The sequence below is a fragment of the Aedes albopictus genome, chromosome 1, assembly GCF_035046485.1.
Source record: "Aedes albopictus strain Foshan chromosome 1, AalbF5, whole genome shotgun sequence".
Taxonomy (NCBI): Eukaryota; Metazoa; Arthropoda; class Insecta; order Diptera; family Culicidae; genus Aedes; species Aedes albopictus.
In genome coordinates, this window is record NC_085136.1 from 310,513,635 (window position 1) to 310,538,627 (window position 24,993).

A 24,993-nucleotide genomic window follows, 5' to 3' on the forward strand; every position below is an offset into this window, starting at 1 on the left:
TTGCCGGGGACAGCCAGTTATTATTTACAAATTTAGTACTACACTCAAAAAAATCCGCACATGTTTATTGGCAAAAATCCATCTCACTCAATTATTACAATCTATATGCGCGCACATAAACGTTCTCCACGCAAGGTTGCACATAAAATCTAATAGGCGGATGGAAAATATGTGCAGCGGCATTTATATTCTAAATGCGTAATTTGAATTTATGTGCGATGCATTTATTTTTCGAGTGCAAAGCTTGATAGTAAAATTCTATGTGTGGGCACATGAAAACTAGATGCGGATTTTTCTTAGTGTACTATAGGGCACTGCATGAAATTCTCTCTTTCTCTTTCACTCTTACAGAAATTTTGTAAACAACAAGGCCAAGAAACATCAAAATCCCATATAAAATCAAAACAATGCTGTGCCCTATAGACTACTACATAGGACCATAGATACTACACTGATTGCGTCCTATTCTGGAAGAGTTATCCTCCTCTGCACGGAACTACAAATTAACCCAAATTTAAGTTTTTGACGCATTCCCGCACCTCCGTGGAATAACTTTAATTTGCGTCAAACAGCCATAAGGCATTTTATGAGACGTTTCAAATCAGCGGTTTTTTTAAATGTTAACCAGTTTAGAAGTCCAACCGCTGGGCCTATTTATTTACATTTTCGCTAGCATAACATGTGAAGTGATACAGGCCCATCCAACAAACGGGGTTCATTTAGCTGCGAAAATGCGTCAATCCGTCCACTATAATCAATACCCGTAGACCGTGGGGATGTTTTTTTCATCTGCTAGTGACATGATGCAGCTCGGGGGATTGATACATGCCACATTAGAAACCGAAACATCTCTGCCAGCTAAAATTTGATTGGCGCTCACCAAATGTTATGCTACTTTTCGCGAAAACAAAAACATGAAATGTAAACAATAACAATGACCGGCCCACCGTTAGAACGTCTCGTAAAATAGCTTATAGTGGTCACTAATGTCGTTTTCGTTTTTGCGGTGGTGCTACACCGGTGCAGCACTTTTGCACCGAAAGTGTTCGTTTTTGATTTTCGTGCTGCACCGGTGCAGCACTTTTTCTGCACCGCTCAAGATAGTGCAGCACTCAGAAAATCGGGAGTGTAGCAGGTGTACACCGCGTCAACCAATCAGCGTTTGCAAAATTGTAAATATTTTGGTTTTTATTCATGCACACACCAATGCAACTGCGCCGAAAATGTTCGTTTTTGTGGTGGAAAGTGTAGCACGAAGCGGTGTAGCACCGCCGCAAAAACGAAAACGACATAAGTAGTTCTCGTTTGATCGCGGCAAAAAATTTCACCCAGTAGTAAGATATTTTCACCCATGGAGCTGATCGGATGTGTCGGTCTCTCTTCGTTTTTAACAGGAGTGGGACAAGGGAGAAAACAACCCAATGCTGAGTAAAAACTAAAACCTGTTTAGCCAAATTTGAATTTTTAAAACTTATTTTCTGGGTTGAAATATGTTTCAGTGTGGTCGGCTTGTACCACCTTAATAATTTGCGCTTTTTTTCTATTTGTAACGTAGTTTGTGATTGCCTGTCACTACACTGCTCACATCTCTGCTGTTGTTGAAAACTGGTATAAAATGTGACGTTTCTACTCTTCCCCCTTCCCCGCACCAACCCGCTTCTAACCCACACACAAACGAACAATCAGTCATCAATCAAAAGCCGAATTTGTTTTCCTTCTGTGCGCGATCCGTCGTTCGCATCGTAAAAAGTGCCCAGAAAAAGTTTTTATTCGTTTTATGGGAATGTTTTGACTAGGCGGTTCCCATTTCTAGCTAGAGAGAAGTTAAACTTGTGTAAAGTGTTATTATTTGCGTGTTAAAAGTTCGTGTGGTGTGAAAATTTTGTGTTCTTTCCGACTGTTTCGTTTGCGTGAGATTTGGTGAGTCAGCAGCAGCAGCAGCAGTCCGAAGATAAGGGGCTGAGCCCCAACCTGAGACGAGACTCGCGAAGACGGTCTTCTTTTTCTCCACTTTGTTATTTTTTTCTTCTTCCTATCTGTGTTGACATTATGTTTTGGGCTGGTGGTTCAAACACGTACGTGACCGCATCACCTCACATGCAGTGTGACTGAATCCCATTCACGCACAAAATCATGTTGAGGTGAAATTTTGCATCGCCAACAATCGCCAAGCAAAGTAATCATTGGAAAATTTTGTTTTCAATTTATTTTTGATAGTACAGGAGAAGAAAATGCTGCTCGGAGTGAATTTTGGCTTCAGAATTTATCTCGGATAGCAATACTTTACTCGTTTTAGGTATCGTAATCAAACGGGCTACAACTGACAGCTCAGTTGGGCTGCACTTGACGTTGCTTTTTTTCCTCTTCGCGAGTCTCGTCTCAGGCCCCAACCACTCCCATTTCGCTGATAACGAAATAAAATTGTTCCGTTTTCATTCTGACTTTCATAGATAACGACAATGTGGAAATCGACGGCCGGTCGCGATATCGATGTGAGCATCGCCCCCGAAGGCGACGACGACTGGGAGACGGATCCGGACTTTGTGAACGATGTGAGCGAGCAGGAACAACGATGGGGATCGAAGACGGTCGAGGGATCCGGTCGGAGTGCGGCTGCGATCGATATGCGCCAGCTGCGGGAGGAGACGGAACGGGCCGACAAGGAGAAGAAGCTGAAAGATGGTCCCAAGTCGTCCCATGGGTACGGAGGGAAGTTTGGCGTGGAGAAGGATCGGATGGACAAATCGGCTCTGGGGCATGATTATGTCGGGAAGGTGGAAAAGCACGCCTCGCAGAAGGATTATTCCACTGGGTTTGGGGGCAAGTTCGGGGTGCAGTCGGATCGTGTGGATAAATGTGCCGCGACGTGGGAACATAAGGAGAAGGTGGAGAAGCACGCCTCACAGAAGGATTACGCCACCGGATTCGGGGGGAAGTTCGGAGTGCAGACGGATCGTGTGGACAAGTCGGCTGTTGGGTGGGACCATGTGGAGAAAGTGGACAAGCACGAATCGCAGAAGGATTACAGCAAGGGATTTGGAGGAAAGTTTGGAGTGGAAGCCGATCGACAGGATAAATCCGCAGTCGGATGGGATCATATGGAAGCTCCGCAGAAGCACGAAAGTCAGCTGGATCACAAAGTGGTAAGTGCGATAAGGGATGGGTGGTCGTTTGACGGTTAAAATGAGCAGATACCTAACTGATTAAAGGGCTTCGGAGGAAAATTCGGGGTTCAAACCGATAGGAAGGACAAGTCGGCCCTGGGATGGGACCACGTCGAGAAACCCGAAATGCACGAGAGTCAGGTCGATCACAAGATTGTGAGTACCCGAATACGGAATTCCAATAGGTGACGGGTTATTTTTCTGGTGCATGATTGAGGTGGTGGTAAATTTAGCAAGCTTGGTAACGAATCGCTATTTTCGGGAGGTTTCGTTTATAATTGACAGACTACTGAGTGGCTCAAGCATAAAAAGGACTATACATATATCAAAAAGTTTAAGAATCTCTTCGCTTGTCACCAGTGTGTGGATTTTTATCGCGAACCACTGAATGGTCCATGCTCAGCAAGTGATACATTCGCGATTGTAACATTTCATGAACCAACATGCTCGGGAACGCTCCCCGAAATGCTGTTCATTCTCTTGCCCGGTTCGATACGAGAGCGCAATCAAGAGAGAAGATGCTCGATGACGCTAATGAAAGCGATGCATTCGGTAAGAATATTTTATTGCCATAATTCTTTTTTTATTGTGACTACACAACTGCAACGTCATGAATACAGTTAAATTAAATAGTATTTCACGTTTTTAAAGCGAAAACGCATTAAATACTGATGAAAATAACGATTATTCACAGTTGCCCCAAGCCAACGATGAGCGATCATCGGTAAGTGTTACACTTAGCGATGCCCGCTCATCGCCGCAGCTTGTTTATATCGGAGTATCTTCTTTGTGTTCCTTCGTGAACCATGCGACTCGACGAGAGAACATACATCGCTTGGTAATTGAAACAGAACCAACAGAAGGGAAGAAAAACTGCCGAGTGGTTCACTGATCACTTTTTCGTCCAAACACTGCTTGTCACTCAATATGATTCTATTATGATGTGGTCAAATTTACAGTTAAATTCGATAACATTAAGGCGGTACATTTCAAGTTTCCCAAATCGACCAGTTTCTAACTAACGGACGGCATTTCGCCGACATTATCGACGTCAGAACCTATTGTGGCGCTAACAACGACTCTGACCACTACCTGGTGATGCTCAAACTGCGCCCAAAACTCTCCGTCATCAACAATGTACGGTACTGGCGACCGCCATGGTACAACCTAGAGCGACTAAAACAACCGGATGTCGCCTCAGCATACGCCCAGAATCTCCAGGTCGCGTTGCCAGACGAGGGCAAGCTGGATGAGGCTCCTTTAGAGGACTGCTGGAGAACAGTAAAAGCATCAACGACGCAACCAAGAGCACCATCGGGTACGTGGAAAGAAATCGACGGAACGAATGGTTCGACGAAGAGTGGGAAGAGTAGGAGAAAAAGCGCCGCCTGGAAGAAGCGGATTGCGAGGAAATGGAACTGTTGCGCCGTTCACAAGAAACACGTAAGTTATACCAGAATCCCAACGCATCCCGCAACGGCTTCGTGCCGCGAGCCGAAATGTGCAGGGATAAGAACGGAGGCCCCTTGACGGACGGACGTGAGGTGCAAACGTATGTTTGCTCGTCTCTGGCGCTAACACTTCCGGAGTCATACGATGCACTGGTTCGAAGCGAGTCAGTGTCGGGAAGATCGTGTTCAAGTTGGACTCTGGATCGAGTGACCATCTCGTAAACTCGAAATCGTTTTTCGCATCACTGAAGCCAGTTCCCCAGACGGTTATCATCAACGTCGCTAAGGATGGACAATTTCTAGAAGCCAGGCAGATTGGTATCATTGCAGGATCAAGTAACTTTGGAGTCCCGTTGCAAGTCAAGGACGTCTTGTACGTGCCAAGCCTCCGTGACAATCCGGTGTCGGTTAAGAAGTTAGCGAAGGCAGGTATCGAAGTCGTGTTCAACAGCAAGTTGGCGACGTTGAAGCTCAATGGAAAACCTATTGAGACGGCCTATCTACAAGGAAATCTCTACGAGCTTGAAATTGAAGTCCCGGAGGAAGCAGCGAATCTGTGCAGTTCGGACGTAACAAATCTGTGGCACCGGCGACTACGTCACTTGAGTGAAAACGGAATGAAGACGATGGTGCGAGAAGACTTGGCCAAAGGACTAAACTTCAAACCCGAAAAGCTCAAGTATTGTGAAGCCTTTGTTCAAGGTAAGATGTGTCGAGAACCATTTGACGGGACGCGAGAACGAGCAACGAGACCCCTCGGAAGAATCCATTTGGATACCTGTAGACCGATAGAGCCTGCGTCTTGGGATGGCTGCCGCTATTTTGTGAGCTTCATCGACTACTATTCACACTTTGCGATGGTGTTCCTCCTGAAAAAAAAAACGTCGCAAGTTTTTGAAAATTTTTAAGAATCACCTCGTGACGGTCATGTTCGGGACATCGATATCGAAGTTGATCGTCGATCAGGGACGTGAATACTGCTCCGGGAACCAGATGAAGTTTTACAAGGAAAAAGGTATCCAAATAGAGGTGACAGTAGCGTACTCTTCCCAGCAAAATGGGGTGGAGGAGCGGTACAACCGAACCATTGTGGAGAAAGTCCGGATCATGCTCATCGACTCGAAGATGTCAAAAGCAATGTGGGGCGAAGCTGTTCTAACAGGTACGTTTTTTTATTTAACCTTTCAGCGCGCGCGCTGTTGTAAAAAGTACAACACTACCAAAAATCCTCGCTCTTCGTATACAGCGCGAGCGCGATGCAGTTTCGGTTGCTTGATGGCGCGCGTCCTGAAAGGTTAATAGAAGTCCTACAGCTGCGCTCCCGAAGAACCTCACCCCGGCGGAAAGATGGACAGATCGGAAGCCAAACACTTAAAGTGATGAAATTTGAATATGTGGTACAGGATAACAAGTTTTGTATGTTGGTCATTAAACATTTTGAGTTTTTGCTAAAATCGCTAAAATATCAGTTCAGTTGCTATGATAGTGAGTGCTCTGGAGTGCGGGTCAGTATCAAGTCGTTGCCGGTCACTATCGTTTTGATATTGATCGGCCTACAGTGATAGTGACGGTGGTGCAAAATCAGTAGTCAACTGATATGACTGATATTTCGCAGCTCTGGCTTGGATCCCGAACCAGCTACGCAAGAAGCTAGATGCAAAGAGTCGTGAGCTGGTGATGATCGGATATGCCGAAAACGGATATCGCTTATGGGATAGAAATGCACGGAAAGTCGTCATCGCGCGGGATGTGAAGTTTGATGAAGCAAGTTACCCGTGCCGTATGCATCGGATCACGGCGATTCCGAAAATATTCTTTTGATAATCTTGACATAGTCCGATCAAGAGGGGGAAGGCAAATACAACCCCGTCGCCGTTGAGGAGAACGGACATCGTGGTCCTGTCCTTGAGAAAGACGTGAATGAATACAGCTGAAGCACGAAATAAAGAATCTGATGACGAAATATCCACCGCGCTCCCTTCGCATCAAGAACGGGACAGAAATTCAGAAGAATCGTCCACAAGGCACAGCGAACGGGATCGCAGGTTTCCGAGTAAGTTACTGGACTATTGATTTGGTTTTCGAAGCAACTGCTATTGGCTCTTCAGAGTCTTCACCTTTCCCAGAGGTATCTAACATTCCGAAGAACAATGATCGTGACCGTTGGATGAATGCTGTGAACGACGAGCTGAAATCGATGGAGTCCAATCCCGTGTGGTAACTGCTTTCACGGCCCTAAAGTGTCAAGCCCTTGAAATCCAAATGGGTCTTCCGGTTGAAGGAGAACGAGCATGGTCAAGCGGTGCGTCATAAAGCAAGGCTAGTCGTGAAAGGTTTCCTGCAACTTCCTGGCATTGATTATGAAGACACGTTCAAGGATGGCAGAAAATCACTTCAAGCGATAAATGATACAGGATACGAATAATCCAAGATAGCCTTGTTCTTGCAGTAGCATGATGCCTACGCCTCACACCGTGCTCGTATCACAGAACAATTAAAGTATCTGACGCACGCTTTATCGCGTGATGACCCGTTATCGGATCATGTTACAAGTCATGATAAATTTTATTCATCACATTGTTTGTCATGTATGCACCCGTAAGCTGCATTCATGATTCGAAATAATACATTCATAAGCATATCTGGAAGTTAAATCACTAAGAATGCTTAGAAAGTGAATGAAATCACTATTTTATCATTTCGACTTCATGATAACGATCGCATCGCGCCCGCACATGCCGAGCGAATCATTCTTCTCGGACCGAAGTTTGTTATATGCTTGACGACAAAATGTTATCGTTGTTGCTATGATCGCGCGATGCCGTTCGACCGCGACACATTCGAAATCTGATCATGATCACTAGATTTCCATCCTTGCAACAGTTCGTGTGGTACTCGCGGTGGCTGTACGGTATGGTTTCTATGTACATCAGATGGATGTGAAGACAGCCTTTCTCCATGGCAACCTGAAGGAAGAGCTCGGAGGTGGCGAATGGAGTCTAATTAGCACCAGGAACCGTTTGCAAGCTGCTGCAGCCATTTTAAGGATTCAAGAAATCTTCACGGTGCTGCTGAAATTCCATACGGTGTTGCTGAAACTCTTCTAAGAGAAATAGGGTCCTAAAATTAAAGTCGAAATCTCGCTTATATTGAATAATACGATCAAGCATGGTATTCTAATCGGAATTGTACTTTAATCGAACTTGAAAAACAAAGGAATAATGAGAAAATTCGAAATAAGTAAAATGGTAAATAGTTCTACTTTGACATTTGAGGTCAACCTTGTGTGACTGAGCTCGACATTTTTCGCACTGGGATTTCGAAAATGTTCCTATCTGACATACACGGTGAAAAAATCACTCAAAGTATGTGTTATAAGCTAGGGACGAGACAAAAGGCTAAAAAAATAAAAATTATATATTATCCGTTGCAAGAAAATAGAGAGCGAAAATGGTGCAAAATCGCTAATAGACCTCCGCTCGTACGTTTAATCGTTATGGTGTCTTTTACAATAAGTGCGCGAATGGGCCAAAGAATACTGCGCCGAAAACACCAACACGATTTGCCGTACTGGCGGAGGTATACGGGCACTCGCGCTCAAAAATTTTCGCGCAACGCATAATATTTTCAACTACGGTTAATAAAAACGTCAAAAAATGAGTAAATATGTATGGTATGTGGGGGCAAGATGGGTTAGTACCGTTTTCAATCGCACAATATATGTTTTGAATCTTTCAATAATTTTCCCAGATGAACGACGGGGATACACAAAAAAAGTGGTATATTGTTTTGAAAATTCTATACGTTCCTCGCACAGAAAAAAATAAAATATTTTTTCGTTATACTCCTTATGCTATACATTCCATATAACTACGTGTATTGTGTAGACGGGGCAAGATGGGTCACCCTAATTTTTCGGTATGTTTGCATAGTTTTTGAAAATGTTTTATTTTTCATGGAAAGGCTATTCTGTGACCTACATTATCGAAGCGATGAAAGCACTGAAAATTTGAGTACCGTCAGTGGGGGTGTCATTGGGCCAAAACTGCATTGTCAATCCCTTTGTAGGTCGTTACAACAATATTTTAGCTCTGAATCAATGTTGAATTCGGTAGACACGTTCATTTTTATATTGTTTGGAATTGTTTAAAGTATAAATGCTTAAACTTCAATTTTGACAATAATATAGCCTAATTAAAATTGGCCCAATTTCACCCCTTCTAGGGGGTGACATTGGGCCAAACACTAAAATTCAAACAAAATAGTGCAATGGGAGAAAATATTGCTTGCAAATCAAAACTAGTAAATATATAAATGCTTGCGCACAACCTATCAGTGTCTAGTCACTTTAAAATAACATCACAGACAAACAAACGTGAAAGTTTGACCTCTTTCGATGTAGACGATCAATGATCCATTACAATATATCCGCTATCCCCTGGATATAACTCGAACTGGACATAACTCGAACTAGCATTCTCAAAAGAAATATTTTCTTATCATCTACTTATAAACTGATATGCGTGCATTTTCAATTTTATATTTATTTCTAAAACAAACATCGTTATTATGCATAAATTAATGTGGATACTCTCAGTTGTTTTAATTCACATTTGTAGGGTTCTCGTGCTGACTGCATTGCTTTTATATGGCCCAAAGTCACCCCCAAAATGAATTATTTGCACTACAGCTCGAATTAATAAGTTTTCCATGTAAAATAGCATATAAAACCAAGAAAACTCATATTACTTCTCAAAACAACTACTTAATATACCTTGAAAACAGCAGTTCATTACATGTCCAATGTTCAGCTGTTTTCTACTGAGCATTTTTAAACAACAATTTTGTACAGTATGCTTAACCATGATATTCACATCACGTTTTCTTAATGGAAAATTCACAAAATGTGACTTTTTTCTACAGCGGATGATCAACGCAAGTTATAATTACCATATACTACCCACTTGTTGATAATCACTTTAATAAATGTTAGTATTTTGAGCGAAACATCTTTCTTGTTTTTTGGCCCAAAGTTACCCCCCAGGCCCAATTTCACCCCGACTGGCGGTACATATTTTTTAAATTTTCCTTCAAAAAATATAGGTTTTCAAAAAAAAACCCCATAGGACCCATATAGCCGAGGCGGTAAACGCACGGGTATTCAGCATGACCATGCTGAGGGTGACGGGTTCGATTCCCGGTCGGTCCAGGATCTTTTCGTAAAGGAAATTTCCTTGACTTCCTTGGGCATAGAGTATCTTCGTGTCTGCCACACGATATACACATGCAAAATGGTCATTGGCAGAGGAAGCTCTCAGTTAAAAACTGTGGAAGAGCTCATAGAACAATAAGCTGAGAAGCAGGCATTGTCCCAGTGAGGACGTTACGCCAAGAAGAGAGGAGAGGTTTTCAAAGTCCGTTTATGGCTACCCGAACAAAAATCTTCTAGTTCTGAGAATAATCTACCGATATGTTTCAACACTTTCTTCATGTAATCTGTACGTCTATGAAGCTTAGATGTATAGAGAAAAACTAGAAGATATAGTATTTTTTGTTGGAGGAAAATCGAGTTTTCTTATAGCTGACCCATCTTGCCCCCGTTAAAATGAGGTGGGGCAAGATGGGTCATGTTTTGAAAATTGTTTGTCAAGAAGCAGGTTTCAAATTTTATTACCTTTTTATACTCTTATATCATAGCTGACTAGTGTATCTGAGAGTCGTGGTAGAATACAGAGAAATGCGATTTATATTCAGAAAGTTATAGGGATCCATTTCTTAGGTGACCCATCCTGCCCCCACTTACCATACTCTTGAACCATATATTGTGGTTTAAAACAAGAATCCCGATAGGACTTTAGGAGCCTATTATTACCTGTATACTTCCACAAACAAGGATGATGAAGTGTACTTGATGTTGTGTATATTTTTTTTACTTAATCGTTTATTTAAGGCTCATGCGCCATCAGGCATTACGGAGCCGAGTTCATTTTGGTCTATTTTACAATTTCATATGTGTGACTTATTAACTAGGTTAGCTTTGGGGAACCGTAAAACTCGCGGTTTGGTCGAGGTTAGGGGGAACAATAATGTTTAAGGAAGGGATGGGGTAATAGGGGCATTCGTTGACTTTCAGCAGCGTGGCGTAGCGTAGTTGCTGCTAGTCAAACGTAAAGTGGACAAACAACCTGTAACGATACAAACAAACGATTTTCGAAGGGACACGAGGTGGACAAGTGGAACAACAAGACGGGGGTATCAAACGGAGACTTCAGCTTGTTTCAAAAAGTCGTATACAAGCTTCATGTAGTCAAGATCAAGCGTACCCAACACATCCCTAATGTCTTTCTTTTCTGGTTTCCCTCGGGCCCTGAGGGAGGCACATAAATCGGATCTGGCAATACCGTATTCGGGGCATTCCCACACAACATGGTTGATATCTTGATAGCCTGCACCACAGCTACAACGATTGCTATCTGTGAGCCCTATTCGATAGAAATGCGAGCCCAGAGAGTAGTGATTGGACATAAGTCGACACATTATCTTGATAAAATCTCGACCCATATCCAACCCCTTGAACCACGCCGTCTTCGATACCTGTGGGAGAATTGAGTGAAACCACCTGCCCAACTCTCCTGCATCCCATTTTTGTTGCCAACTGACCAAGGCATGCTGACGAGCAATCGAAAAAAATTCATTGAAAGCGATATGACGGTCATAAATATCGCCTTCCATAGCGCCCACCTTGGCGAGTGAGTCCGCTTTCTCATTGCCCGGGATCGAGCAATGCGAAGGGACCCAAACCAAGGTGATATTATATGCTTGATTCGATAAAGCACTCAGGGTAGATCGTATTTCACTGAGGAAATACGGAGAGTGCTTTACCGGCCTCATTGAACGAATAGCCTCAATTGAGCTGAGACTATCCGTAAAAACGAAATATTGATCAGAGGGAAGAGAGGCAATTCGCTCTAATGCGTAGTGTATAGCCGCCAATTCTGCGATGTATACTGAGCAAGGACTTTGAAGTTTATGGGCGGCGCTATGAAGCTCATTAAATACACCAAATCCAGTGGAATCATTTGTTTTTGACCCGTCAGTGAAAAACCTTCTGTCGCAACTGACTTGGCCAAACTTGTTTGCAAAAATTTTTGGAATGTGCTCCGATCGGAGCGGATCTGGAATTCCACGGATTTCTTGCAACATGGACAGATCAAAAACTATAGTGGAATTGTAGAAGTCTGGGAAGCAATCACGGTTGAGAACATTCGAAGAAGGGTGAACCTCCAGAGTCATGTACGAGTAGTACACTGTCATAAACTTTGTTTGATGAATTCGTTCGATCAGCTTCTCGAAGTTTTCAATTACCAATGGATTCAGCACCTCACAGCGGATGAGGAACCTTAACGACAATTCCACGAAACGATCTGATAAAGGGAGTACAGCTGCTAGTACCTCCAAACTCATTGTGTGCGTCGAGTTCATGCAGCCTAACGCGATCCGAAGACAACGATACTGGATACGCTCTAGCTTCAGGATGTGTGTTTTCGCGGCGGACTGAAAGCAAAAGCTACCGTATTCGAGAACCGACAGTATCGTTGTACGATAAAGCTTTATCAGATCTTCCGGGTGGGCTCCCCAGCATGTTCCGGTGAGTGTACGCATGAAGTTGATTCGTTGTTGGCACTTCTGATACAGATAATTAATGTGCTTTCCCCAGGTGCATTTAGAGTCGAACCAGACCCCCAGATACATATGTGAAAGACTTTGAGTGAGTTCCCTACCCAAAAATTGAAGCTCTAGTTCTGCTGGATCACGCTTCCTAGAAAAGACAACTAACTCAGTTTTCTCCGGAGAGAATTCGATACCCAGCTTTACAGCCCAAGTAGACAAATTGTCTAAGGTATCTTGCAGTGGTCCTTGCAGATCTTCCGTCTCTGGTCCGGTGATAGAGACCACGGCGTCGTCCGCAAGCTGTCGTAGCGAGCAATTTTCCACGAGACATTCGTCGATGTCTCTGACGTAAAAATTGTAAAGAAGGGGGCTTAAGCATGAGCCCTGGGGGAGACCCATGTAACTAATTCGTGAAGTTGCCGAGGTTCCATGAGAGAAAAACATGTGCTTCTCAGACAACAAGTTGTACAAGTAGTTGTTTAAAATCGGAGAAAGCCCACACTCGTGGAGTTTGTCTGAAAGGACATCAACGCAAACGGCATCAAAAGCCCCCTTAATATCCAAAAATACTGAGCCCATTTGCTCTTTTTGAGCGTAGGCCAGTTGAATTTCTGTAGAAAGCAGCGCCAGACAATCGCTCGTTCCCTTGCCTCTGCGGAAACCGAATTGAGTATCCGAAAGAAGGCCATTCGATTCAACCCATTTGTCAAGCCGATGGAGAATCATCTTCTCTAGCAGCTTCCGTAAGCACGACAACATCGCAATTGGACGGTACGAGTTGTGATCCGACGCGGGCTTCCCGGGCTTTTGAATGGCAATAACCCTCACTCGTCTCCAGTCATCCGGAACAGTGTTGCTCTCCAAGAATAGATTGAATAAATTCAACAAGCGCCTCTTTGCGACGTCTGGGAGGCTTTTAAGCAAGTTGAACTTAATTCTATCCATTCCTGGGGCAGAGTTGTTACATGACAGAAGCGCGAGTGAGAATTCTAGCATCGAAAAGGGTGAATCCATCGCATTCCTTTCGGGTGGATAACGACGAAAATTCGCTTGTACTTGGACCGAATCCGGACAGACTTTCTTTGCGAAATCGAAAATCCATCGAGGCGAGCTTTCTCGATCCTCATTAACCGATACCGCGTTGCGCATTCTCCTTCCGACCGTCCAGAGAGTTCGCATTGACGTCTCCCGCGATAAACCGTTGACGAAATTCCTCCAATAACCACGTTTTTTCGCCTTCACGAGGTTCGCGAATTTATGGACGAGAGAGGAATACCACTCGTAGTTCTCCCGTGTACCTCGCTTCCGGTATGTTTTAAACGCGGCGGATCTTTCGCGATATGCTCCGGTACATTCCTCATCCCACCACAATGTGGGGGGTCTTCGCCGTATCGAAGTTCCCGGAACCGGTCTACGCTGCGCTTGTAGAGCACTTTCGACGATTAATCCGGACAAGAATTGGTACTCTTCCTGCGGTGGAAGAACGTCAACCGACTGCTCGCCCTCTGAGACCAATTCAGCATATTTACCCCAGTCGATATGCTTCGTAAGGTCATACGCGACGTCGATCTGGCGAGCCTGACACGAACCATTGGTGACTGAAATTTTGATCGGCAGATGATCACTACCATGGGGATCCTGAATTACCTTCCACGTGCAATCCAATGATAGTGAATTCGAACATATTGAGAGGTCTAACATACTTGGAGGATCTGGAGGTTTAATTCGCGTTGCTTCCCCGGAGTTCAAAATTGTCAAATTGAAATAGTCACAGAGGTCATATATCAGGGTTGCGCGATTGTCGTCCTTCGGAGACCCCCAGGCTGTTCCGTGTGCATTAAAATCTCCTAGGATCAACCAAGGCGCAGGCATAGCACAGCATATTTCCGCAAGATCTCTGCGAGATAATCTTATACTAGGCGGTATATAAACACTGGCTACGCTGAAACTTTTTCCTTGTATAGTAACATGGCATGCAACTATTTCAGTGCCGTTCATCGGGGGGAAATCAATTCTATAAAAGGAATGGAGCTTATTGATCCCCAAGATCACCCCTCCATATCCATCCCCTCGATCACGACGAATAATATTAAAATCGTGGAAAGAAATGTCTTTATCGGAAGTTAACCATGTTTCACTAAGGGCAAATATGTCACAACGTGTACTGTGAACTAAAAATTTGAACGCATCCATATTTTTAATTAGGCTTCTACAATTCCACTGTAGGACTTCAATCATATCTCCGACCTCGCTGGACAAATTAGCCATCGAAAGATATGAAAGATTCAAGAATCGGCCATTGTGAAGCCAGTTGCTTCAGAAGAGGTGTCACAAAGGGAAGTGCCATGTTTATCAAACTTATTATTACGGGTGAGATATTAAACGTTTCGAAGATGATATCCACTATCCCAGAAAGAGTCAATTTTCCGGAAAGACCGACTGGGTTTTGTCGACGTTCCTGTTGACTAGTCTTTTTGCTTTCTGGGCGAAAAACTGGGGCATCTGGGGTTTTAGATGTTCCCGGAAGTGACGGAAAATCTCCAGCCGAAAATTTGAAACCTGGAGGCGATACCTTTTTGGTGCTCCCGCCACTTCTTGATTTTATCAGAGGGGTTTGAAGAGCTGGTTGAGCAACAGGAACGTTTTGAGAAGCTCGCTGTTGCATGTGCCGTTTTGCAACAGCTCGCTTTCTTTTCGTCCCTGTCTCAATCATAGTGTACTCTACACCATCCTCAGAGTCAGAGCCTTGATCGTTATCCGGCAGGGTTGCAAAGATATTAGTACTAGTAGAGGGTTGGGCAACTGGAACAGCAGTCGGGGCGATCTTTTTCAGCATTTCTGCATAAGATCGCCTTGACCGCTGTTTTAAGGAGTTTATGGAATGTTTCTCCCGCTCTACGTACTTCGGGCATGCACTGAGCTCGTGGGGCGGAGATTCGCCACAAGTGGCACATTTTGGCTCCATATTGCAGGAGCCCTCCGCATGTTGTTCACCGCACATACCGCAACGTGGTTTATTGCTACAGTAAAGTGCGGTGTGCCCCAACTGCTGGCATTTTGCACAATGCATTACCTTCGGTTCGTAGAGGCGAACAGGTAATCGAAGAAGCCCAACCACGAGAACGCTCGGAAGAGCGGTGCCGGAAAAGGTCACCCGGAAAGAATTCGACGGTTGTTTTGAGCCGTCTGGTTGTGCCTTGTTCATTTGGACGGCATCAAGTACTGGAGCCAGTGGGACGGCACGATTTTTAAACCCACCAGCTCCAGACATGATTGCAGCACAGGTTAAATTATCGTCGGTGACCACTCCGTAGCACTCTATCTCGAGGCTAGGCAGATATGTTTTATATTCCCGCGTAAAGAGCTCAAAGTTAGCGATCTTGGTCGCCTGATCGGGGTCATTTACTATGACACGCAGCTTGTCGCGGCTGGGTGAGTCTATCTCCAGAACTCCGCGAAACGATTTTGCCAGATCTTTTGCGATTTGCAACTTATTTAATTTTTTTCCATTCGGTTTGGGCCGGAAGAAAACCAGAAAGGGACCCTTAGATCCGGGTGGGTAAGCTTTCGCGCGGGGGGTCGCCGGATTAAGTGAGGAACCACTGGTAGAGGGGTATGTGGAGGGTTGGTTTGTATTGTCAGGAAGACCGAAACTACTATACATCGGTTTTTGTACCATCAGTCGTGGTTCGTTCACTGGGTTAATAAGAGATACATTTCCGGTAGGAGCGGTACCTAGCGGTACTTGAGAAACCACTGGAACAACGGGAGGAGCAGCATTTTCATTTTCTCCAGTTTCCATAGCCACAAAATTCTGGGTTTCTACTATTGATTCAGTGGATTGGCTTAAGGCAGGCTCATCGTCAGATGAAAATATGAATTCGAGCGAACCCCCACCTGTATCATTTTCTTCCATGCGGGCCTTGTGTGTGCTGCCGCAGCAAAGCAAGAATCAAGGTTGGCTGAATAGATACTAGATAGCCGTATGAAAACTATACCAAAAAACGAAAGAAAATTGACAAAATAAAGAGATCTATCTACAATTATTTAAGGTACTAGTAAAAAAAAATGCAAATGAAAAAAAAAAATATTTGAAGAAAAAAAAAATATATATATATATATACAAAAAATAATAATACGAAAAGAATATAATAAAGAAGTAATTCACTTACGTAGATCTACGTTAATTCAAAAATAAATTTCTAATTTGAAAATATGTTTGAGCGAAAAGTGATTAGAAAATCAAATAAAAAGGGATTTCAGAGAAAACGTTTTTGACCCACGGTGTGACAACGGCAGAGAAAGACACAAACGAAATAATTACCCACAGCTAGATGCACGACGTGATGACCTTCAAGCCACTCGAACAATACCCGTCACAGCACTGTGTGTTGTTTGTTTGTCGCCCGTGCCCGGTCGTCCGATGAATGGGTAATTGCCGCAGATGCCAATGCCGGTTTGGCTGTACCTCTGCCGATGGTTTACGGCGTCGTCGATTCTGGGTTACGGGTTTTTGGTACCGTCGATGATCATTGGCGTAACTAGGTCATAGCTCTAGGGGGGGCCAAGGTCATGTCGATATAGATTTTTTATACTGAAAAGATACTTTTCGCCTGAATTGCGTTATTTTTTTCCGAAATGGATTATTCTGGAGGGGGCCAGGCCCCCCCTGGCCACCCCCTATTTACGCCAATGTCGATGATTGTTTGGTGGAATAGTCCAAGACTAGCTTCGCTAGACTTAGCTACTCTCTCCACTAGCGATCGATGCTGATCTTTCGCTACTAGTAGGATGCACAACCGATATAAAAAAAACTTCACAACGGTGAAGAAAAAAAACTCCACTAGCTTTAACTCGCTGCGAAAGATAAACGCGTCCGACTGCGACGAGCGATCGGTGAGAGATGATGTTGTGTATAGATGATCAACTGATCATTGGATGAAACTTCTCAACTATTGAAAAGCTGAAACAAAAAACTATCTTGTAAACTTGCAATGTCGTACTGTCCCGGAGGCAAGATTCTTTCTGGGTATAGGGAATTCTGAAGCAGTCTCAGGAGAACAACACTTAGAAGATTCTGAACAAATTCAACATGACGGACTATAGTGCAACTAAAACGCCTATTGAAAAAGGACTGCAATTGAGTAAATCCGGAAAAAGAACTCAGGAACCCTATAGAGATGCTTTCTGTTCGACCTAACCTCTGCTTCCCGGTGAGCTACCTAGGCCGTTACCAGCAGGACCCTGTGGATCATCATTGGCACGCTCTAAAGTGCATTAATTGTGAGATACCTGATTAGCACTACCAAATTCGGCTTACTGTACAAGCGCAATAAGTCCTCGTTACCTCTAACCGGATTTGTGGATGCAAATTAGGCGTTCGATCAAGAGGACCGAAAATTTGTAACTGGCTTTGTCTTCATTGTGTATGCAGAAAACAGGTAACTGTATCCACTTCCTCGAGTAAAGCGAAATACTTCGCCCTCAGCGCCGCTGGCAGTGAAGTGATTTGGTTGGGAGTGATTTGGATTATCATCGGACTTGCAAAGAACGTGGAATCGAAACGCATCAAGCATGTTGATATTAAACATCATTTAATGAGAGACCACGTTGTGGCTCTTGCCATTGAAACTACGGTTCAAAAAGCTAATATATTCAAGTCACTGAACAATGTACGATTTCAAGATTTTCGATCAAGACTTGGAGTAGTCGATTGATAGAGGGTATAGAAAACCGAAGGAATCGTGCACCCCTTGTATCAATCTCGCTACGTCCCTGACAGCCGTGGCATGGAGTGGGTCGATAGCAACTAGGGTTGTTACATTTTTTTTTTCATTCGTGTTCATTAATAATCGTTATAGTTCCTATTCAACCCCGCTTTGTTCTTCGTCTCCGAGCCTCTGCTATATCAACATATCGGTGTTGACTTGAGTTATGCGTCGAACTCTTGGCGAATAATGCTGAGATGTTGGTGGCGTGACCGACACTTGAAATAGGTTTCCAAAGTGCTGGGTCCAGCGTTTTAGCCAGACGTGTCTTTCACGGGCATCGTAGCATTAATCTTATTGTGGAGTTATTCCTTCGGAAGGGAAGTAAAGCGTGGGTCCCGAGATGAACTAGCCTAGGGCTAAAAATCTCCTTTAATACAGATAAAAAAATAATCTTATTCCCATTTGCAACTATATCTCGCATTCGGTTATGGAGTCCGCTCATGCTCTTTTCTCCCGTCTACATATGAGCGTTTCTTTTCCTTCTCGATAGCCGAATAGTGCTGACCAGGTGCTGACGGGCTACGGCTTTGGCTTTTCGTATTTTAGCTCGATCTTTGGCTTTGGCGTTTCTTTACTCTTCTATCTTCCTGCAGATGTCATCTATGATCCACTGCTTGCCTGACTATACACAATTTCATACATTGACAATCAAACAAAGATTTGTGGGTGTGATCAAAGAACTATGTTGAAGAGAAGCACACCAAGTTTCAGTAACAACGAAGGACAAAAGAAACACATAGGCACGCCAAAACAGCTCATACGTACATATCAAGCATAACTTTTCAATCCGACGTAACTCGGGAATGTAAACAAATCCGGGTTTACTACTGCATGCATGATTCATAAAGCAAATTGAAGAATCCACATCACTGTTTGATGATTTATTGCTTAATTTGTTTAACTAAGCATATTTTTTCGAAACGACGTATTTTGACTATTTTGATGTTCACAACTTGACTATTTTGATGTTTACAACTTTACTGATAGATACACCGTTTTGATATATGAGACAACCAAACGACGTATCTAGCCAAAATCAAAAGTAACAGATACACCAAACTGACACCATACAAAAGCGACGTATCTGGCATGACGTATCTCTAACCAACCCGGTGTATGTGTATTTTTGGCAAAATTCATTGTGAAAATTATATGGAATGAGTAGATTTTGTTTCTTACCTAGTGCATGCTATATCCCTGGTGATGTTAAGCACGAAAAAACTTATGAAAAGTCTTTTAATAAAAAACTATTTTAGTGAAATGGTCGTCAACATTGACCATGAATTTACTCAGATCAGTGAAAAAGTTAGATACGTCGATTTGAAAAATTATGCTTGATATTTCCAGACCAGTAAAAGTTACACATTCATTAAGAAAGCTATATCGTGCACAAAATCATAAAATTTGCAATCATATTTGCTTGGTTTATAAATGACCTTGGAAAACAAAAAATATACACAATTTTCCCTTAAGTCATTTCCCTTAAGCGTATGCGTTGATTTTGTGAATGTGTAAATGTTACACATTTGGATTGTATAAATTGACATTATGCAACTCAAATGGGTTATATAATGAGAAATCATTGCATAAAATGGTGTATGTATAATTATCAACTATAACATATTATAATAAATGGGTATTTCATAATCTAGTAATTTAATCCACATACAAGGGGAATATTAACAATTTAATGCAATTACAGCGGTAGAGGTCTATTTAAGAGTTCTGTTATTATACAAATTCTAACACTATAACAATTTACAATTGCAGGGCTTTGGTGGAAAGTTCGGCGTGCAGAGCGACCGGATGGATAAGTCGGCCCTCGGCTTCCAGGAGCAGGACAAAATCGGCACTAACTATACCAAAACCAAGCCGGACATTGGTTCGGCGAAGCCATCGAACATCCGCGCTCGGTTCGAGAACTTTGCGATGGCCGCCGAGGAGGAAACGCGGAAGAAAGCCGAGGAACAGAAGCGATTGCGCCTGGAGAAGGACAAGAAGGACAGGGACGAAGCGGCCAAACGAGCGGTGGGTTCTGTCTCATGCGTGGCGTTTTTTTACAACTTATGTTAATTTGTGGATTATTTTAGAACAACGTCAACGAAACGGTAGAGCCTAAGAAACCCGAACGGAAGGGTCCAATCAATACAGGTCGCGAGCAGGGAGTCGGAAGTGCAATCAGCAACTTTAACAAACAACCTGACACGCCAACGGAATCCACTAGGGTAAGTTCGGGTTTGCAGCAGAAGTTGTTGAAATGTCATTCATGTTGATTATTTAACAGAAGGATCCAATCGCACTGCCAAAGGAGGAAATCCGTCCGGTCGTACAACCGGACGTCATCCCAACGAATGCCGTTCCTGTGACACAACGAGTAGAACAGCCACCACCACCGTCTCCCGCACCAGTAGTCGCCGCCGTCGCAGTAGAAGAAGAACCCCGAATCCAGCCTCCGGTTGCCAGGACGGTCGAACCAGAACCGGAACCTACGCCGGAGCCGGTGGCACCCTCGGTACCAGCGCCTGAAGTGGCGGCGGCTGCTCCCGAGCAGGAAGAACCGGAGGAGTTTATCCTGTCGGCGGACAATCCGGGCGTGCAGGCCATCGCTCTGTACGACTACCAGGCCGCGGCCGACGACGAGATTTCCTTCGATCCGGACGACCGAATCACGCACATCGAAATGGTAAGTAGGAAGTCACAATTGGACATATGTAAACTAGAAATCCTCTAAAGATATACATAGAAATGAGCGGAAGTTACATACGTCGATTCGGCAACGCTGTTTGTTTTGTTTACAACAGCTGCCAACACTTGCTACAAAGCTAGATGTTCAAACTTTGTGCGTGACTTCGTTGTGGTTCAAGTTGTTTTGTTTACATTTTCTAACTATGGTAGAATTTTTTTTTCCAAAATTTTGTTGAAATAGCGGAGCAATCGAAGAAATCTGAAATTCATTGCAAAAGTGTTACGCTAATCATATCGGCAGAAGTGAAGCAAGAAGCAGCAATGGAAGTTTTTTCGACAAGTTCAGCAACAAAAGTGTCGTCATAAGCATGAGCTTTTGAAAGCAGAATTAATAATTTTTTATCTTTTTACTAAACATACATATGCCGCCAATTTCTCGATATTAAAAATAAATATTTTTATTTATTTAGTTCCGATTGCAATACCGTTCAAACGACGCCTTCCTACGAACGATAAGCATGTTCATTTGGCTCACACTTTGACAGTTCTCTCTGCACGATTGGCTCACAATGGCCGCCTCCGCAGATCTCTATAATGTAGGATTACTAATGTAAACTCTTGATTCACATGAATAAGCGGTTAATATTTGATATGTACAAAATGAATAGGGTAGCGAATCACTTGGGCAGCGGCCGGTATTTTGGGCACTCTTCGCTATAACTCAATCAATTCCAAACCAATTGACTTGTAATTTTGTACACGGCTAGATACTATACGTATCTCATCACGTTTCAAAAATTGTGTCATTTGGTTCAAAATTGGCTGAGTTATAGCAGAAAAGTGCCCAAAATAGGTCCCCAGCCAAGATGGTTCCACTTCCCTACTTTGGGAATGACCATTCATGGTTTTCTCGAGATGTTGCCTACTTCAAATGTCTGACACAGACTCCAGAAGGATCTGCTCCTGAACATATTCAAGATTTTTTTCGCAAGTTTTTCCAGGAACTCTGTTGAACATTTCTCTGGGAAATCTTCCCGCATGATTTAAGATTAATTTTGTAGAAAATGTCGTATTCTGGGTATATACAACTTCCGCTCGATAACTGGGTTTTGACGACAGTTCAGTTAGTGAGCGCCGCTCGATAACTGGACTGAGCTCCCGGAGCCGGAGGCTATTGTTATATTTTGTTTTGTTTACTGATTTGCAAAATGTGAGGTTAAATTTCGTTTATTTTTGACAGACAACTGCTTTTTAACTGGACTTTGGTCCAGTTATCGAGCGCCCAGTTAAAAATCAGTCCAGTTAAACAGCAGTCAGTTATCGAGCGGATGCTGTACTTCATTAGGACTCCTAAGATTTGGTATAATGCTTTTGTATGCAGTTGAATGGTCATTATTATTCTAATCAATTGGAAAGATGTGTCCGTTATCCATACAAACAAGCTTGTTAGTGAATTTGTAGTACCTCCTGATTTTCCACTACTAATCGGTATTATGGTTTGGTGATGCTCAAGGACGGAAATTTGCACCGCAAATGGTAGAAATTGAAAAATGTCATGACATTTTTTCCATAAAGTTCCGTGACATTTCCCATTCCTGTCTCTAATACCTATACAAAAAGTTTACTATGGTCCACTGCACGAATTTATTCTGGCCTGCCTTCTCTCACAGAAAATTTGACGTTTGAGCGGTGCCGACACCGCTCAAACGTCAAATTTCGTGTGAGAGTAAGCAGGCCAGAATAAATGCGTGCAGTAATCCATATTGGATTATCGCTCTCCATTTTTATTGAAATTTACACACAATTCCCATTATTTTTTAGATCGATGAAGGCTGGTGGCGAGGATTGTGTAACAATCAGTACGGACTGTTCCCAGCTAATTACGTGCAACTGATTCAGTAAAAAAAAGAAGGTAGTGTCCCATCGGACATCACTCCCTAAGGTATCGCTCAAAGCACTCGACGATTTTCTTCCTTTTTTATATGTGTATTTTACGGCCGAACGTTTGCGCATTAAATTATTTTTCTCCTAGACTAGATTGTATCCCCAGAGCAAAAGATGAAGCATTTATTGGTTATTTACAGTTTATACTCTCAAGAGAACACGAGTCAGAGGAGATACATTCCTTCAAGATGAGCATTATTTTTGTTTGACTCCACATTAAACGATTTTATTTCATCCTAACGCCCCCTATAAAGCTAAGAATCATTGATTAGATAAAACAATTGTTAGGCATTCTAGCAGAACAAATCTTCCTCCAAAAGTCTAGTTGAACGAATTCACTCGTTGTTAGATAAGTAGCTGCCGCGTCGTCGGCGACGAATGACTCTATTTAGAAACTACATCCCACACACCCTGTAGTAGTACCTATATGGAATATTTGAAGCAAACGGACCCATCACTCAAAAGTTTAGTGTAATTTGTTCGTTTCAATCTATATCACCTGTACTAAAATTATAAATAATATTGACAATTGAAACTTGCTGCTTTTCTCGTGCGCTGAAGCATACCGAAATGAATCCATGTGATGATAGAACCTAGCGCATCTTGTTCCTTTTATGAAAGAATGAGAATTCTTCCGTAACAGGTACACTTCTTAACCTAATTTACGTTTCCCGGGTGACCCACACATTCTGCTCAAGTTTAGTTATGTAGCTGTTATATGACCAAACTTAGTCCTATAAGAGTTGCGTAAACCTATGTAGGTAGAACTTGTGTGCTATATTGGCGATGGATCGACTGTGTGCATTCATCTAGTGATCGTATACGATGTTGAATAGTATAACGATGAAATAAAGGCAATAGAGTTTATCTGCTTCGATAGTTTTTGGTGACGGTCCGCCAGGATCACTAACCTAACATAATCTTCCATGCCGAAACGTTCAAGCATAGTGCTCCTGTTCCAAACAAACGATGTACTTCTGATGCGTTACTCGGATTCCAAGGACTTTGTTGGCCAATCCGAGGTCTTTCAACAACAAAAAAATCCAGTTCCTTCCTCAATTCGTTGACCCAGTGTTAGGTATTCGAGAATATCAGAAGGTCTTTGACATACACGGTTACAATCAGGTTCACTACATTTTCAATATTGTATTAGATGCATGTTTCAAAATTTGGTGACTGTTCAGCTCCAGACTACTGACTAATGATATCATATAGCGGATAGTACCATACCGGACCACGTGTGAGTATCTTTTCTCTTATGTGCGGAGTGCAATCAGCACTTCAGCAGCACGTAATGGGCAAAGTAATATACTTTTGTTCAGATAGCCAGGCTGCTATTAAAGCACTTGCTTCGGCAAACTCCAGGTCGAAGATAGTTATCGCTTGTCGAACTCAAATCGAGGAGCTAAATTCAGCAAACGCTGTTCACCTTGTATGGGTACCTGGCCATTCTTCCATCGCTGGAAATGAATTGGCTGATGAGTTAGCTCGCACTGGAGCATCACATGACTTCATTGGCCCTGAGCCAGCTATTTCGGTATCCAGGTGTTGGGGGTAAAGCTTCAGATTGACACCTGGGCTGCCACTCAGCACAAACAATACTGGAATAGTTTGGAGTCATGTCGTCAAACAAAATTGTATTGTACTGAGCCATCTCTAGGGGTTGCATAGTATCTAACAAATCTGTCTAATCAGAATTGCAGCATGCTGGTCAACGCATTGACTGGCCCCTGCTGACTCAGCTATCACATGGCGAATATTCAGCAAGCTGATTCATTTGCCTGAGATAGCTGTGAATCCGATTATGAAACTTCGTATCATTTAATATGTAACTGTCCAGTTTTTGCGCAACTGCGTTTCCGAGTACTCGGAAAACACTTATTAAGTGAAACTGACTTCAGAAACCTGAATCTTCAGGGCACTGTTTGAACCCATTATGGTACGCTTATGCGTTATTACAGTGTCCTTTTCAGGACGCTATGTGAACTCATTGTGGTACGCTATTGCGTGTATGACGATCCTATTCCCTTACCTGTCATTTCCCCTGTCCTATCCTTTTTCCTTCCCTTCTCCTTCAGGTAAATGATGAATAGGCTCGTGTTCATGGCGATGGCACAAATTTCCCAAATGGAGGAGAACGTGCCTCTGCAGCCGACCTACTGATACCTGATACGTGTGAGTACGTCTCTTCATAGTCAACACCTTTGAGCACGAGACGGGCGTTGTACCTTTCGGTGGATTAGTTCGTCTTCACCTTCTTATACACCCACTTGCGGAGTATTTTCCTTCCTTCTGGCAGATGGATAC

The 24,993-nt window shown here is 43.1% G+C and overlaps 1 protein-coding gene across 2 annotated transcripts; it reads left to right on the forward strand.

Annotated features, from left to right (window-relative positions):
* The first annotated feature begins 1,675 nt into the window (after positions 1 to 1,675).
* LOC109402430 (src substrate cortactin) lies at positions 1,676 to 23,221 on the forward strand. Of its 2 annotated transcripts, XM_062847129.1 has the most exons (7): positions 1,676 to 1,920; positions 2,451 to 3,143; positions 3,210 to 3,320; positions 19,828 to 20,085; positions 20,148 to 20,282; positions 20,342 to 20,740; positions 22,564 to 23,221. In XM_062847129.1, the coding sequence occupies exons 2-7, from the start codon at positions 2,460 to 2,462 to the stop codon at positions 22,642 to 22,644; spliced, it is 1,668 nt and encodes a 555-aa protein (XP_062703113.1). In that variant the 5' UTR covers positions 1,676 to 1,920; positions 2,451 to 2,459; the 3' UTR covers positions 22,645 to 23,221. The 2 variants fall into 2 exon arrangements, with proteins under 2 accessions (XP_062703113.1, XP_062703114.1); XM_062847130.1 differs by lacking the exon at positions 3,210 to 3,320.
* The last annotated feature ends 1,772 nt before the right edge of the window (positions 23,222 to 24,993 follow it).